At 38.3% G+C, this 17,847-nt stretch overlaps 1 protein-coding gene across 3 annotated transcripts; it reads right to left on the reverse strand.

The window, feature by feature from the left end:
* Positions 1–1,129: 1,129 nt before the first annotated feature.
* On the reverse strand, positions 1,130–17,741 carry NDUFB5 (NADH:ubiquinone oxidoreductase subunit B5). Of its 3 annotated transcripts, XM_068975710.1 has the most exons (6): positions 17,537–17,741; positions 9,999–10,087; positions 8,688–8,754; positions 7,867–7,928; positions 6,247–6,353; positions 1,132–2,508 (listed from the first exon to the last, which is right to left on the reverse strand). In XM_068975710.1, exons 1-6 carry the CDS (start codon positions 17,658–17,660, stop codon positions 2,388–2,390), a joined length of 570 nt encoding a protein of 189 aa, XP_068831811.1. In that variant the 5' UTR covers positions 17,661–17,741; the 3' UTR covers positions 1,132–2,387. The 3 variants fall into 3 exon arrangements, with proteins under 3 accessions (XP_068831826.1, XP_068831818.1, XP_068831811.1); XM_068975717.1 differs by lacking the exon at positions 6,247–6,353 and having other exon boundaries at positions 1,131–2,508; XM_068975725.1 differs by lacking the exons at positions 8,688–8,754; positions 9,999–10,087 and having other exon boundaries at positions 1,130–2,508.
* Between the last annotated feature and the right edge of the window lie 106 nt (positions 17,742–17,847).

Here is a 17,847-nt window from a genome sequence, read left to right on the forward strand (position 1 = left end):
CACTTTATCTCCAGTGGGTATCTTCGTGACCCACTAGAGATAATAAAAAAAAGTTTTATTAATGTCTTCCTCCACAAACACTTTCAAACTGCTTTTAAAAAATCTCTCCATTATACCTGTATATGACCTCAGCTATGCTAAAAAAAAAAAAAGATTCAAGAAAATTTCTCAGATTTCTTTATGGATGGTGGGATTATCAGTATTTCTTGTAACACTTTCTATATCTTCTAGAAGTTTATATATATAATAATAGAAAGGAGAAAATAAAATAAAACTTATTGAAAAATAAGTGTTGAAAAATAACATGTGAAGTCTAAAATTACTGAACATAAAGGTACATAGGTGTAGCATCATTAACAATTTCCTCTGATAAGACTTATCTGCTTCTATGCTCCTTCCCCTTCTCCTACAAAACTGAATGGTTCATGCAAGCAGGGGCTCAGGGATAGGACATCCTTCTCTCAAATACTCTGGCAGAATTATGAGGTGGTAATTTGATTGCTTCAGGAATCCTCAGATCAAAATCTGCAAGTAAAAAAAAAAATCTGCAAGAACCTGGGTGAGGCAGCCCTCTTCTGGGGAAATAAGAAAATGCAACCACACCAAAGGACGATGGCTGGATTGTAAACAGCCCTTAGGGCACAAGGGTATTCAAAAGCTATTCACTGAAAATGAATTTTTGAAGCTAAAAGTTCATTTTGGAAGTTGAAGCATTAAGTATGTGTCTCAAGACTCTGAGCTTCAATTTCTCATCTGTAAAATGCAGAAAGTAATAGTACCTCCTAAGGTCATTTTGAAAACAATGTGAATAAATTCAGTTATTCAGCACAGTGCCCAGCAGACAGAAAATGCTTAATAAATGACAGCCATTATTTTAGCTTTTACTCATTTCACAATTTTCGCAGTGATAATTTTACCTGTGGAACCTCTCCAGTGTTTACAAAAAAAGACCCTAAGGAATATTGCATATTGCATCTAAAAAAGAAATGAACACGTGTATACATTTAAAAAGAACAGTTTATGGCTAAAAACCATGAAAACATTAAACTTTGAGATGTGTTCACTGAAAAACTGTTTATTTAGGTGTTAATGTTTTATATAGTTGATTCAACATTTGTATAACTTAAAATTTTGAGTTGCCCTTGAGTAATCTAGGTATCTACAACTCACATGTATGAAATTGCATATTTCCTGATATTCAACATAGATTTCTCTAACTTCCATTTATCAGACAAGTAAAACATTAATATTTCAAAGCTATACCTTTATGAGTTCACAAATTCCAATTTCTCTGAATTTTTTTTTATCATATTTAAATATCAATAACCTCAGATATGCAGATAACACCACCCTTATGGCAGAAAGTGAAGAGGAGCTAAAAAGCCTCTTGATGAAAGTGAAAGAGGAGTGAAAAAGTTGGCTTAAAGCTCAACATTCAGAAAACGAAGATCATGGCCTCTGGTCCCATCACTTCATGGGAAATAGATGGGGAAACAGTGGAAACAGTGTCAGACTTTATTTTTTTGGGGTGACTGCAGCCATGAAATTAAAAGACGCTTACTCCTTGGAAGAAAAATTATGAGCAACCTAGATAGTATATTCAAAAGCAGAGACATTACTTTGCCGACTAAGGTCCACCTAGTCAAGGCTATGGTTTTTCCTGTGGTCATGTGTGGATGTGAGAGTTGGACTGTGAAGAAGGCTGAGCACCGAAGAATTGATGCGTTTGAACTGTGGTGTTGGAGAAGATTCTTGAGAGTCTCTTGGACTGCAAGGAGATCTAACCAGTCCATTCTGAAGGAGATCAACCCTGGGATTTCTTTGGAAGGAATGCTGCTAAAGCTGAAGCTCCAGTACTTTGGCCACCTCATGCGAAGAGTTGACTCATTGGAAAAGACTCTGATGCTGGGAGGGATTGGGGGCAGGAGGAGAAGCGGACGACCCAGGATGAGATGGCTGGATGGCATCACGGACTCGATGGACGTGAGTCTGAGTGAACTCCGGGAGATGGTGATGGACAGGGAGGCCTAGCATGCTGCGATTCATGGGGTCGCAAAGAGTTGGACACAACTGAGCGACTGAACTGAACTGAAAACCTTAAAAGAGGAAACTGAAAGCCCCAAACCAGAAACCTGAATCTGCCTTTCAAAATATATATCAAATCATCATAAAGTACACTTTAAACATCTTACAACTTCATCAGTTACACCTCAGTAAAGCTGAGGAAAAAATGAAATCGCACACAAAACAGCCTTAATCTGAACCAATATTGAGAAACAGAGCAATGAAAATGATCTTTCATTTATCACACAGGAAAAATACAGAATATATTTAGTAATTTATTTTCACCTAAAGACAATATACTTTGTACTTAGAGAAATGAAAGATTAGTTGTCAGGGGCTGCTTTTGGAGAATGATCAATAAGTGCCTTATCGATGGTTGGATACTGAAACCAGGGGCCATCGCCTCTTGCTCGCATTAATCTTCGTACTTCCAGCTCCTTTAATCTGTAAGAAATAGAATAGTGATGTTGTGATTACAGCATTTCCCATTATAAATTTAATGAATTATCTCTGTAAAGAACAACCACTTGAGAGTCTTGCTTTTATGTAAAATATAATGTCCCTCCACAGATCCATGTGTATGCATATATCTGATATACACCTATAAGCAAAATTTGGGACTTATTTTGGCTTTTATTATCTTGCTTATGTAGTTAGCCAATGAATATTATTTTTAATCCCTCAAATATCACTTGAATTGATAATGAATTCTCTTGGTTCTTTGTCTGGGCAAATCACTTTCACTTGAACAACGGTAATGCATTTCCTGTCTTCTTGCCTTTTAAATGTTAAGAGAGTCATTTACAGAATGTCTACTATTATGACTATCTGTTGTGCCAAATGCTAGGAATTAAAAGAGGAACAGGCCTTCCTGAGGAGCGCACATGCCATCTACACTGGCTGCCCATCACTATTAGGACAGACCTTTTGAGAGCAGGGATGGTATCTCATTCACCAGCCACCAACATCACACTGAGCCTGGTCAACACTGGACAGACCATCAATATTGGTAAAGAAAAGGAAAACCAGGATAAAGAAAAACATTCTCCAACTCTAAGATTTACTTATCTGTCCTCAGCCTTCTTTACAAACTGAATAATCTCTGCTCTAGAAAGATATGTTCATTTTTTTCACAGCCAAGCCTTTGTATAACCTAACACACATTCCTGGAATAATCCCTTTTCCATCAGGGCTTTTACTTTCCATTTTTACAGACTATAAAGATACTACCTTTTTATAGCACTGGAAATTTATCATAGTTATTTATTCACTTTATTAACCATAACCAGCTTAACCAACCCAATCTATGACAGATAATATATTTTGGTGGTAGTATACGCTAATATATTTATATTTATTAAGAAAATATATTTCTCTTTTGGGGGGATTAAATATAATCTTTTTTCTTTTCTACTTTTTAGAATGTAATTATTCAAAATGAAAGTAATTAAAATATTCATCACAGAGACTGGTTAAATAAATTATGGCACCCATATAATGGACAGCCTATGCACCTGTTAAAAAGAATAAGGGAAATCTACGTAAATAGTAACATGGAAAGGAGGGGGCAGATACACTGTTAGGTTAAAAAAGCAAGGTATAAAATAAATATGTGTAACATCTTCCCATTTCATTAAAAAACAGAAAAAAGCATTTGTGACTGTGTATATATACACATGAATAGAGTATTAAAAATTGGGGAGGACTGAAACTCATAGTTATTTCCCTATGGAAGACAGTCCCTTCCTATTTTACGCCTTTCATTTACGCTTCCGTTTGCTACACACCTAAACATGTATTTTTTAAAAAACTGTAGATACTCCCCATTCCATGCTCACACCGGCATTTTTCTTTTAGGGGTAAAAGTCAGGGTCCTGCTTTTATTTCCACTTTGTTTTGAAATTATTCAGGATCTCCATATGTCTAAGAAATTTTAGAATCTTGTGTTTTACCAAAGGTATATGTCTGAAGTTCAAAAATGTCCAAAGTTAACCAAATATGAGGCATAATGCTGTTCCACACTCTTAAATATTTAATGACAGTTCTATATGGAAACTACATATATATGTAATTTTACATCCAGAAAACAAGCTAATCATATGTTTATTTAATCATTTAAATATTCTTCAGCATCATAGCAATTTTTGTAAACTACAAAGTTAAAGCAGAACAAATGGGAAGTAGATGAGTGTAGCCTGGGGTCAAGAGTTGAAGAAGGGGGGCTGACTGAAGGGACAGGAAAGAGACTCATGAGGTGATCAAAATCACCTGATTGTGGTGATTTCAGTTTATTTTTGTCAAAACTCACTGAACTTAATGGGTACATTTGATTGTATGTAAACCTCACTCCAAATAGCAAAATAAATCTCAAATAAGATCATATTTAAAAGTAGCAAAAGGAAATATGAGCAAACATTAAAAAAATAGTTTGGCACTTGTATATTTACTTATTTTATTACTCACAAAGACGTATACATGACATAAAATTATGGAAGCTAAAGAAAACAACTGACAAACCTAACGATAATTAAACAAGTAATATATATATAGTAATTAAAGTATCAGTATCTAGTAAGTATTCAAAATATATTAGGTATTACTGGACTTTTGTTATCTGAAACATAAAAACACTATGTTGCAAAAAAATTCTACACTGTCAGAAGACAAATGACAAGCCAGAGAAAACAAATCTGCAACAAAAACAAAAGGTTATTTTAATCAATGCATAAGTTAGTAGAAAAATGGGCAATTTCTAAAAAAAGAAACACAAATAACCAATAGATAATGAAAAAATGCTCAACTTCGCCAAAAATACAGAATTGAAATGATGAGATAACATTTTCAACTATCTTATGAGCAAAAATATTTAGGTTTAATAAATTCCTTTACTGGGAAAGGTATGGAGAAACAGAATTAATTACTATGTATTGATGACAGAAAAGACAACTGGCACAACTTTCTAAAGAGGAATCTGACAAGAGCTATCTAAAATGTAAAGCATGGGCTTCCCTGGTGGCTCAGTGGTAGAGAATCTTGCTGCCAATGCAGGAGATACAGGTTCGATCCCTGGTCTGGGAAGATCCCACATGCCTTGGAGCAACTAAGCCTGTGTGCCACAGCTATTGGACTACTGCTCTGGAGCCTGCATGCCCCAACTACTGAAGCCCGCACACCCTAGAGCTCATGCTCCACAACAAGAGAGGCTACCACAATGAGAAGCCCATGCACCACAACTGGGGACTGGCCCTGCTGGTCACCAACCAGAGAAAAGCCTGCACAGCAAAGAAGACCCAGCACAGCCAAAACTAAACAAATGCATTTTTAAAAATATAAAGCACAACAAGTGGTTAACAGAGCCACTGCTAGGAATTTATATTCCAGATATACTGAATAAATATGCAAAATACATGCATAAGGATATTCAGCACAGCACAATGTACAATATCAAAAAACTTGAAGAGAGCCTAAAAACCAACAAGAGGTCCCCTACTGGTTTAAAAAATTAAGGCACATCCATGCAGTGCAACTATGAGAAAGAATGGAGTATATGCTATTACAGGAAGATCGTCAAGATACAGTAGGCCCTCCCTATCCTCAGAGGGCTGACTGTTCTACACCATTTTATACAGACTGGAGCATCCTCAGATTTTTGATATCTGCTGGAGGTCCTGGAACCAAACTCTCACAGATACCAAGGGATGACTATGTATTTACATGAAACAAAGAAAACGCACAGAACAGTGTTGGTAACAGGATTCCATTGTGTTGATACATTTTGTAAATGATAAATACAATATATATTTTTAATATATAAAATTTTTCCTAGGAATGTATACAAGAAATCATTATTAAATCGTGGTCGCCTTGAAGGATCAGATTGGGTGCAGAAGAAAAGGGAATTGCAGGGAGAAGGGGAAGGAGAAGGCTGCTTAGCACTTAAAAGGGTCAGGACATTTCAAAAAAAGAATTCCTTGTAATCTGACAGATATTATCCTGAATAGTCTCCTAGTCTCCAATGCATCATCTCCATTCTAAAGATGGCGAAGATTCTCTCGCCATTGTCACCCTTTCACACAGAGCATCTTACAGTGTTGAAGACAGTTTTATTAAATTTCTTCCTGTGGTTTGCAACTGTAGGCAAGGATTTTCTTCCCTGCACTCCACCCCCCACACTTCTTTTACCGTAATTCAGCCTTTTCAGCTTCAATTTGAAGGATAGCCATTGTTCTTTCGTAATTCTTTTCAGGAGCATCAAAGAAAGTTCGGGCAATCCATCTTGATATAGGATGCTACAAGAGAAAATTTGTTTTGAGATTAGTGTCTAAAAAGTACATCACTATTCCAGTGTACTGTTTTCCTAAAAGGACCATCTCAGGTTAATCAGTAACACTTTTATGTACTCCGTTCTGTAGATACTGTATTTGTCTTCATTTACAGGTGAGCAAATTCTACAAGACTGTACAGTTACTCGGAGAAGGCAATGGTACCCCACTCCAGTACTCTTGCCTGGAAAATCCCATGGACAGAGGAGCCTGGTGGGCTGCAGTCCATGGGGTCTCGAAGAGTTGGACATGACTGTGAGACTTCCCTTTCACTTTTCACTTTCATGCATTGGAGAAGGAAATGGCAACCCACTCCAGTGTTCTTGCCTGGAGCATCCCAGGGACGGGGGAGCCTGGTGGGCTGCCGTCTATGGGGTCGCACAGAGTCGGACACAACTGAAGCGACTTAGCAGCAGCAGTACAGTTACTAGGTTGCAGTGTCTGGACTCAGGCCAGTCTGACTCCAAAACTTGTGCTCGCTCTTATTACACTATGCTCTGAATATCTTAAGTGGCAGATTTCAGTGCAAAAGCTGGGGTTTGGTGATCCCAAAATGGAGCTGTTTTTACCAGTAAGCAAAGATAAGCTAATTGTATGGCGTTACCTTAAGAGTTTATAATGAAATATTTCTTTTCTAAAATATAATTCATTCAGATAACAAAACATGGAAACATACTGTAATCAAGGCCATCTTACTACAACACTTAATAAACACAAATAACAGAATTAATCTGGGACTTTAGTAGTGGGCTTCCCTGGTGGCTCAGAGGTTAAAGCGTCTGCTTTCAATGCGGGATACCTGGGTTCGATCCCTGGGTCAGGAAGATCCCCTGGAGAAGGAAATGGCAACCCACTCCAGTATTCTTGCCTGGAGAATCCCATGGATGGAGGAGCCTGGTAGACTACAGTCCGTGGGGTGGCAAACAGTTGGACATGACTGAGCGACTTCACCTTACCTCACCTTACCTTAGTAGCAATGACAGTATGGTAAAATGATTAATTCATAGTGCTGGAGTCAAGACCCTCTATGTTCCAATACTGACCCTATCCCTGAAACAGGTCACCTACCTCCTTTTAAGATTCAGCTTCCTCAGCTTTAAAGTGGGAAAACTAATAGTACTATTATGAGATAATATTTGTAAAACACTATCAAAATGCCTGCTACACAGTGAGTATTCAACAAATGATAGCCAGCATTAGTATCAGGACAATTTTTCCTATGGTGTAGAACACAGGATAAATTTTGTTACTATGCTAGGTTAGTAACACAGTACAGAGTCGGTCTTTAAAAAATCATGAAGCTTACAATGCAGATAATTACCCAAAGAAGTTGCTTATAAAAAGTGAACACAAAATGCATCATTTACTTGATATAAAAAACTGAATTTAAAACTGTATCACAATTGTTAAATTAAGCTATTAACCAGTACATTGACAAGGCACCTAACCCTGCAAATAACTTTTAGTGACCTATACCAACCTTGAAATATTCCCAGTGTTCTGGGACGTAGCCTTCTGGAATTTCTGCTAACTCAGCTTCACCTAGTAACAGAAAACACTGATATTCAACTTTAGTAACAGGAGTTTATGTTAATTTTTCACTATTTAAATAAGAAACCTATCTCTTGTGGTTTTAAAGAACCTTTTGTTTTATAGCAATGAAGATGTCTAATATTTTAAATTCACTTCAATCTGGTGGAAAATCATTCACTATATATTTTTTAGATGTCTTCTATGTGTAAGGCTTTGCATATAGGCATTATATAAGAGTTCTCATTTTGTTTTTATTTAGTGTAACAAGATATAATGAAAAACAAATTATTCCTCTGAGTCTCCCTAAACCTCCTAGGCAAAATATTCAAGGATTCAAGTTTTAGAAGTACTTCACGCAGAATTTCCCAAGAAAACCTAGTATTTACTGTCATTCACAAATCCATTCTTTAAAGAAGATTATCACTTTCTAAATTCCAAGATGGATAAAAAAATTTGTTCTATCCCTCAGCTTGTTTTCCACCTGTATTTCTGTTTTCCTCATTCAGACTTATCCAAGCTGGTTTGAGAAGGAGGAAGAAGTCAGGTCTTTAATATGGTCTATAGAGTCAGGGACCTTAAAGGTTTTTTTGGGAAAAAAGTTAGAAAAAGAACCACCGTACATTACTGCAGATTAAGATTTGGTTGAAATGAATTCTCATGCTTAAGTTTTTTATTTAAAGAACTTTCCCTTCTAATATCCGTAATTTCTTTTTTATATTAATATACACAGGTCTTAAAAACTTACTAGTCAGTGGGGAAGATACTCACCAATGAATACATTTATCAAAGTTATGCCAATTACTACTGGAATCCCAGTCAACAAAATGTAGAATCTCTGTTAAGATTAAAAAAGAAAAAAAAAGTTTTCACATAACCGTTTCCTATCTTTCCTCACACTCAAACTACCCTCATTATATGATTTCCTTATATTTCATATAAAATAAACTTGCCAAATTGGAGATCTGATACAAAGCGATATATTTCTATAATTTCCCTTTGCTCTAGTTTTTAGATGCCTATATTTAGCATCAAAAATGAAAGAAAAAAGTCAGATTTCACCAGTATAATGCAATATATATTTAAGTGATTTTTCAATTTCTGGTTAAAGCAATGTATTAAGGGACATTTATTTATTTAGCTGTGTCTTTCAAGTCAGCAGTGGCCCACTGGATCTTCCTTGAATCATACAGGACCTTGCTGTAGTGCACTGACTCTCTAGTTGTGGCTCGCAGGCTTAGCTGCTCTGCTGCACCTGAGATCTTAGTTCCCTGACTAGGGATGGAATGCTCATTCCCTGATTGCAAGATGGATTCTTAACCACTGGACCACCAGGGAAATCCCAGAAATTTTTATATTAAGAATAAAAATATAAGAAGATGAGGATGATTTCTAGAGTTTGAGTTGGTCATCACAAAAAAAGGGGGAGGTCAACCACCGGCAAGAAGAAGGGCATTAAGTACAATAGGGGGCAGGGGAAGGTCTAAGGGGCAGCCAGTGGGTCACAGCTTTAGGAACAGTGGCAGAGTCTGGACAATCTTCCACCTTCTAAGTCTCTACTTTTCCTTATAGAGTCTTGAGACACAAATATATGATTAACACACTGCTTCACTCTCTGAGATCAATGTTCCTAAACAACAAAGAATTAAAAAATCATCTCAAAATAATGGAGTTACATATTTAAAGAAGTCCTTCAATGAGTTCTTTGCTAATTTAAGGAATATTTTAGTAATACAAATAATTATTACCAAATGAATCCATTTTCAGTTTTAAAATTTATAGACTGGGAGGGGGACAGGGAACACAGGTGATTATTTCAAAACCCCATAATCTTCAGAAGAAAGAAATAGTTCAATTTATACTTCCAATATGTCTGAATTTTTCTTGAAAAAAGGAAAGTCTCACTAATTTAAAAATAAATTCAATAACAAACCAGACCTTACTACAAAACTTCAAAATTTTTTGAGAAAAGGAATATACATTTACAAAACAAAATCTTTTATAAAATGAAAGATGTTTTCTAAATAAGAAAAAAAAATTCCTATTTATACACAGTTTAGTTCAACAAAAGTTTTAACTCACCAGTAATTTCAAAAAACGTTTGTCATAGAATCCGGAAGGCTTGATGATAAACAGTCTTTTCCCATGGTCTCCACTGTGTCGCACAGGAGCTAAAAATATTAAGTTACCCTGTTATATACAAGGCTTATTGTTATATTTGGAGATAAAAATCAGATTATAAGAAAATGTACATGCATAAATGTTTAATATGAATCATGATAAAGCATCCCTTCTCTGCCAAAAAATATGTGTGTTTAACACGTACTGTTCTAAACTTTAACTCTCCTCATTTTTATTCAACATTTTCATTTTTATTCATCACTATTCAAGATATTCAAAAATATCTAAATGATTATTTGAATTTGTTCCAGTAGCAAGTAGGAAGATCAGAGACTCTTGGTGGATCACAGAGCTCTTTATCTCTGCAATAAATATTTGCAGCAATAAGTGCTGCAAAAGAATTTAAATTGTCTGATATGATGAGGCAATATACATTAGGGACTTGATGCAAAATAAATGGAAAGATAATTATTCAATCCAGCAGGAATTTGAACTATTAAAGGAATTTCAGTCATAATAGATATCGGAAAGATTGTACCCACTGCTCAAACTTACATGTCAGGAATGACCTCTCCCCTCCTGAAATCTACTGTTTAGACCCAGATGACATCTTATCCTCTAAGAAACCAAATGCTTTCCAACTAAGATGAGAGCTCTCCTACCTCTGAACTGCTGTGTACTCTACTGGTGTGCAAACCTGCTTTAACTGCCCCCACTGAAATATAAGTACCTTGAAAACAAGAACGGTCTTTTAAAATTTGCTATTACCTGCAGCAGCTTGCAATGAACTTAGAAGGTTAATTCACAAGAGAATTAGAAGCTAGCATGAATTTACTAAGTATAAATCATACTACTAAGACCTCTAAAATAACAAGAGAATTTGACAAGGTAAGTATGTAGTTCAATAAATCATTTGAAAGATTCAATAGAAATTTTTGAGGAGTTTTAAAAAATGGGCTGAATAGTACAAACCACTCACTAATTCAGTAAATATTTAAGTGCCCACTATGTACAGGTCTTTGCTAGGTGTACAGCATAAAAGGTATATAGATCCTGCTGGGAGAGAAAAAGTAGATAACAAAATTACAAATCTATAAGGACAACAAAGGAAAGAAAGGAATACAGTATCAGAAAAGAACAGGCCCCAATTAAAGTTCCTCTTTAGACAGGTTGGTGGAGTCTAGGGGAGTACAAGGAAGGTACATTATAAACCGAGAGAAGAAGCAAGTTAGATAAAATTGGTAATGGGCAACTGGCTGATCATACCAAAAAGGTACCGATTACTTATGCAGTAACCTGCCAAAGGGTTGTCTCACGATTTCTATGAATGGCCTAGATGAGGTGGAGATGGTATTCCTGACATTACAGAGCTACTGCTCTAAGAGTGGCTACCACACCAATGATGAAACAGGATCCTCCCCAAATCCCTCCTGCTGCATTTACAAAAGGCTGAATCGAAAAGGGTTAAGTATAGTAAGCGGCAAGTCCTGCCTGAACCATCCAGAAATTTAGTTGCTCACAAACTTAAGCAAAGTCACTGGTGGAAGTTCTCTGGTGGCCCAGCGGTGAGGATTCTGGGCTTTCACTGCTGTGGCCCAGGTTCAGTCCCTGGTCTGGGAACTGAGATCTGGCAAGCCCTGTGGTCCGAGCAAAAAGAAATAAAGGAAAAGTCACTGGTGTCATGTGGTTACCAAAAAAACTCAAAGGTAATCCAATCTTAATCTGATGTACCAGAAATACAGGGTCAAAACAGAAGAAGCCCTCAACCCACCTCTTAACTAGACCTTCTGAAGCGTGTCCATCCTCGAGTACACTCTTTTGGAGGGACAATCTGGAGCATGCCCCAAGTTAGGCAACTAGGATGGCAAACACGCTGGAAACTGACCTGCTGAAAAAATGGAAGCTTACTGGTCTACAAAAAAGAAGTCAGGATGGAGACCAGACAAGGGTCTTTAAATAGCTGAGGGTTGTCTGACAAGGGCTGTGCTGAACTGGAAGGAAGAACTAGGATCAATATGTGAAAGAGTATTTTTAGCTTAATACAAGAAAGAAGTTTCTGACAATTTTAGCAGTTGAAAATAAAACTGAACTGCCTCTCCAACACCCACTCTGAAGTTATTTGAGAGTCAATAATGGAATACAACAATGTATACTACAGGGGGTTAGCCTAGAAGATTTCTAAGATCTTTTCTCTCAAAGAATCTGACAGATGGCTCCTCTTAGAATAAAGACATATCTTTCCTACTGATCAATCTGAATAATTTCCTTCCATCATTAAGAACTCCTTCCTGCTTTCACGTTTTTGCCCTTACTTTCCCCTTTGCCTGAAAGCCTTTCCTTAGGCTCTTTGAATGGCCACCTCCTCATCCCATCCTTCAGAGATAAGATCAAATGTCCCCTCTTCAAAGAAGTCTTCTCTGACTACCCTATCCAAAGCTGGTCACCTACTTATTCTCCTTAATGTCATTTGGTTATTTCCTTTAGAACAATAAACGCTAAGCTGAATTATTCAGTACTGTATCTCCGTGCTCTTTAGTGTCTGCAAGTGGCAGGAGAACCCTATCGCTGAATTTACATTTCTTAAGTAAATAAAAAGTTGGCAGGGAATCCTTCTTTAGACCCTGAAAGTAAATTCAGAAGAGACAGTATAGTCTCAACTTTCCCTTTCAGACAGAAACATATACACACACAAATATACATACAAGGATTAAACTCTATGTGGGGTTTTAGGGACAACTGTTTATGAATGCAAGCATTAACAAATACAGAAACTGTAACAGAAAAAAAAATTATGGAAGAAAGCTTGGACTGGCTGCATTCTAGCAATATTAAATAGTAATGTAAACTTCTTGCTTTCATCACTTATAATTACTCTACTATTGAACAAATATTCATGTCATTAAATGTACCAGATAACTATTAACTGTTCTAAAAGATACCTCACAGTACTAAACTCTTTTCACGATTTGTTGTTATATTAACAGTAGGACCATCTGCTTACAGTCTAAAATCATTAGCGTGAACACTGCTTACAACCAGTTGGATGGCAGGATTTCTGGAACTCAGATCCTTCTGCCACAAAAACAGGCATTTCCTACCACTCTCTAAAGCCCTGTAATTTCTCAATTAGGTATTCATTAATTATGTGGAAGTAAGGTTTCAATAACCATTTTTTTAAATGTATATAACTTCAGGAAAGTTATGTTGTGGACAACTGTGACACTTGTGAGGATCAAATAATTCAATGTAAGATTTTTGTGTGTCTCTAAGACAAGCCCCAAAACTAATTTCCATTCCCTCATTCTCTGACTATTCCCAGTTAACTGTAGCACCAACTCAATTACCCAGGCTAAAAATCTCACTTGTCTTCCTACACCTCATCTATCAGTTGTCAAGGCCTCTTGACTCTAAAATTCAAACCTTCCATTTCTCTCCATGCTCACTTCACCTCACTGGCTTAAGTAATCAACACGCTTGATAAATCAACCAAATATTCAGATGCATCTTCCTAAAGCATGCTACTGATGCTGCTCTTCTGCTAAATACTCTCGGCTGCCTACCAAATTGTTAAGATACTTTGGCTTTGTATTCAGTGTGTATGTGCTAAGTTGCTTCAGTCGTTCATATCTAAATCTTTGCAACCCCATGGACTGTAGCCTGCCAGGCTCCTCTGTCCATGGGATTCTCCAGGCAAAAATACTGGAGTGGGTTGCTGTGCCCTTCTTCAGGGATCTTCCCAACCAGTGATCGAACCAGCGTCTCTTACATCTCCTCTATCAGCAGGCGAGTTTTTTATTTTTACCACTAGCTCCATCTGGGAAGCCCTTTTGTATTCACCCTCTCCCCTAATGTGGTCCTGACTTCCCTTTCTGCAGCCTTCTCTCTCAACACCTACCTATTCCAAGAGCCCCATTTTCAGATGTATCAGAAAACACACCCTTTACCTTTCTGACAATTGCTGCTGCTACTGCGAAGTCGCTTCAGTTGTGTCTGACTCTGTGCGACCCCATAGACGGCAGCCCACCAGGCTCCCCCGTCCCTGGGATTCTCCAGGCAAGAACACTGGAGTGGGTTGCCATGTCCTTCTCCAATGCATGAAAGTGAAAAGTGAAAGTGAAGTCGCTCAGTCGTGTCCAACTCCTAGCGACACCATGGACTGCAGCCCACCAGGCCCCTCCGTCCATGGGATTTTCCAGGCAAGAGTACTGGAGTGGGTTGCCATTGCCTTCTCTGACAATTACACCTCTTAAAACTGTCCCTAGAACCTATTAACATGCCCCATCATCCATGTCTGAACTAAGTCCACACTGCTTTGTTTATAAAATCATTTTAATACTCTTCTCAGGTTCCAAGTCATAATATATCGACATCAGCCTTCAACACAAAAGTTCTCTGCAGCTGAGGAGAGAACTTAAGCTCATTTCTAGAGTCCACTGATGTTTGACATTTAATAATTTAATTAAATAGAATACTTTAATCTGTGCTGAGGGTGATGATAACGTGGCAGCATTAAAAGTTTAAGAAAGTTGCAGGCAAGAGGGCCTTGAAGAAGGTAATGCTCAGTGCTGCAGACCCTCCCCGCTCACTCTTTACCACCACCTTTGAGATAAGTTTAAATTATCACTCTTTTTTTTAAACAGTTCTTATGGTAAGAGATGTTTACTTCAAAATAACATTTCTAGAAAGATGCAAAATTATGCGGAAGCACATCTCAGGGTTATAAACTCTTGTCAGTGAGAATGAGACTGGTTTTATTTCCCTGTCAAGTCAACAGAATATAAGCACACTTGTAGTAAAAATTCTCTTAAAAAAAAAAATCCTCTATTTTTAAAGCTGAAGACCTGTAGGTTCAGAGTAATTAAGCGCCTTTTACTTAACTTCCCAGATATGATGACCCAAATTCACAGAATTATTGAATTCTGAAGCCAGAGTTGAAACCTAGGCAGTCCGGCTCCAGAGGAAACAAAAGCAGACAAGCCTGTCTACTCTGCTGGATCTTACATTCTCAGAGAGGCAGAGAGTGTGTGCCGCTGTGCCTGCATGCGCTCAGGTGCTTAGTCACATCCAACTCTTCGTGACCCCAGGGACTGTAGCCGGCCAGGCTTCTCTGTTCATGGGATTTCCCAGGCAGGAGTACTGAAGCGGGTTGCTGTTTCCTTCTCCAGAGGATCTTCCTGACCCAGGGATCAGACCCACATTTCTTGCATCTCCTGTACTGGCAGGCAGATTATTTACTACTGTGCCACCTTGGAAGCCCAGAGGCAGGCATAAACAATATAAAGCAGATTATGAACTTTTATTCCACAGTGACAGATTAGGCTTCACACGCAAAATACCTTTGAAAGCAGGTACACAGCTAAAACACAGTAACACTCACTATAGCTATTATTTCCCCTGCTGCTCTCAGTAGAAAGGGTGTAGATTATCTGCAAGGATCCTTCCAGAACTTCAAGAATGGGGAGTAGTGTATAAACAGAATCTAGGAGTGAAATTTTACCTCCGTTTAGGGAAATAGATGGGGAAACAGTGGAAACAGTGTCAGACTTTATTTTTGGGGGCTCCAAAATCACTGCAGATGGTGACTGCAGCCATGAAATTAAAAGACGCTTACTCCTTGGAAGAAAAGTTATGACCAACCTAGATAGCATATTCAAAAGCAGAGACATTACTTTGCCAACAAAGGTCTGTCTAGTCAAGGCTATGGTTTTTCCAGTGGTCATGTATGGATGTGAGAGTTGGACTGTGAAGAAGGCTGAGTGCCGAAGAATTGATGCTTTTGAACTGTGGTGTTGGAGAAGACTCTTGAGAGTCTCTTGGACTGCAAGGAGATCCAACCAGTCCATCCTAAAGGAGATCAGTCCTGAATGTTCATTGGAAGGACTGATGCTAAAGCTGAAATTCCAATACTTTGGCCACCTCATGCCAAGAGTTGACTCATTGGAAAAGACTCTGATGCTGGGAGGGATTGGGGGTAGGAGAAGGGGATGACAGAGGATGAGATGGCTGTATGGCATCACTGACTCGATGGACAAGAGTTTGGGTGAACTCCGGGAGTTGGTGATGGACAGGGAGGCCTGGCGTGCTGCAATTCATGGGGTCACAAAGAGTTGGCCACGACTGCGCGACTGAACTGAACTGTATCTCCAGATAGGCATGATCAAACACTGTGGGGCAGCAGAGAGTATGTGAAGAGGATATGTGTAATCAGAAAAGATTTACAAAGGACTTTTATCAAGGAATGTGAGCACATGCGGCTTTGTAGCAGGTTCAAATTCCTGCTGGAAATTCGTTGAATACCATTGGTCCTTTCCATCATTTTTCCATTAAGTCCCTATGCATAATGCCTCTTCATGTGAAATGACATAACTCAGATTAAATTGGGAGAAGAGCAGTAAACAGAAAAAGATATTTTTAAGTTGGAGAAGAACCTTTCTGCCTTTAAATTTCACTTCTTCTGTATCTACATCTATTGTATAGGGCAAACAGCTTACGGCCCATTTTCGATCTAGAGGATTAAATGAATATCATTAATATCTATATGGTGTCCAGCACATAATACATGCTCAATAAGTGTTAGCTGTCCTTATTATTATTCAATTTAATACAGTAGTGAATTATTTTTGTAATAATTGAGTCACAGTTTCCTCATCTGTAAAATGGGGATAATAACATTGTATTCACTTTGCAGAAACCAAGAGGGACTCAGACTGAATACAAAGCATTTGATGCTTTGCTATTAATATTATGATTATTCATTCCCCTTTAGTTCAATCCACAGTCTCGGAGAGGCTCCAAATAACCCTTCCACGACTGCCCTGACTTTCCTAGGACCTAGGAAAAGACCTACGATTTTCATATAGGTCCCTTCCTCTCTAACCAAACATTAAAAATAATTATTTTGTGACTGCATTGATATAAAACGAATACAATTCAGGCTAGATTTACCATCACTTACGCATTAACATTACAGTCCTTTACCTTTTGATTTTAAAAGAAATGTAAATGAAAACATTTTCGTGGACACCTGAAAGTATCATGAAGACGGATCACTGTGCCTACAGAACGAGTTAGCCCCGTCTCCACCTGACCATATATTAGAATTAGCATCGGCAGGATCCTCAGCAACATGACTTCCCACCTTGTGAGAGTAAAATCTAGCGCAGGTGCAAAATGCAAAGAACCGTGTGCCTGAGAAACAGAGGTCTTAGTTCTTTCGCTTTCTAATCTCTTTCTAAACTCAGCTTCATCCACAAATTAGCAACAGAATAGGTGAATGACAAAGTGTCTCAAAAATTCTAATTAATTACTTAAATACGATCGACCTGATTACTTCAGGAAAGCCCTCAGTTTCCTCACATAGCCCATGCTCCTTCTCACAAACCCCAAGTCCTCAATTTATTCCCGGCTCCCTCCAGATTCCACCAAGGTCACCCGGGAAGAGCCCTCCATCTCTCCACCCACGTTCCCTAATCTCGCTTTCTCCCAGAGCTAGAACCCACCGACAGTCTTCGGAAAGTCACGGGTGAGGAAGCCTCCGAATCCAAGTCGAGTGCCAAGACGGCGGCCGGACAGAGCGGCCACTGCAGAAACCGAAGCCCGATGCAAAAGACTCATGGCCGCCATGGCTACTACGGGCAAGAGAACAGCGGGGGAGAGTAACGGAGGCCGAGAGAGCCAATCTTCCAAAGAGGGCGAAGCCGGAAAGGGGCCATGTTAACTGAGGGCAAAGTCAATTCCCGTTCTCGCCTTCCGGTCGGCGTGAGACTCAGGAAGTGACACCGTTTTGGCGGAAATGCGGTTTACTTGCTGA

Source organism: Capricornis sumatraensis, chromosome 1, assembly GCF_032405125.1.
Source record: "Capricornis sumatraensis isolate serow.1 chromosome 1, serow.2, whole genome shotgun sequence".
Taxonomy (NCBI): Eukaryota; Metazoa; Chordata; class Mammalia; order Artiodactyla; family Bovidae; genus Capricornis; species Capricornis sumatraensis.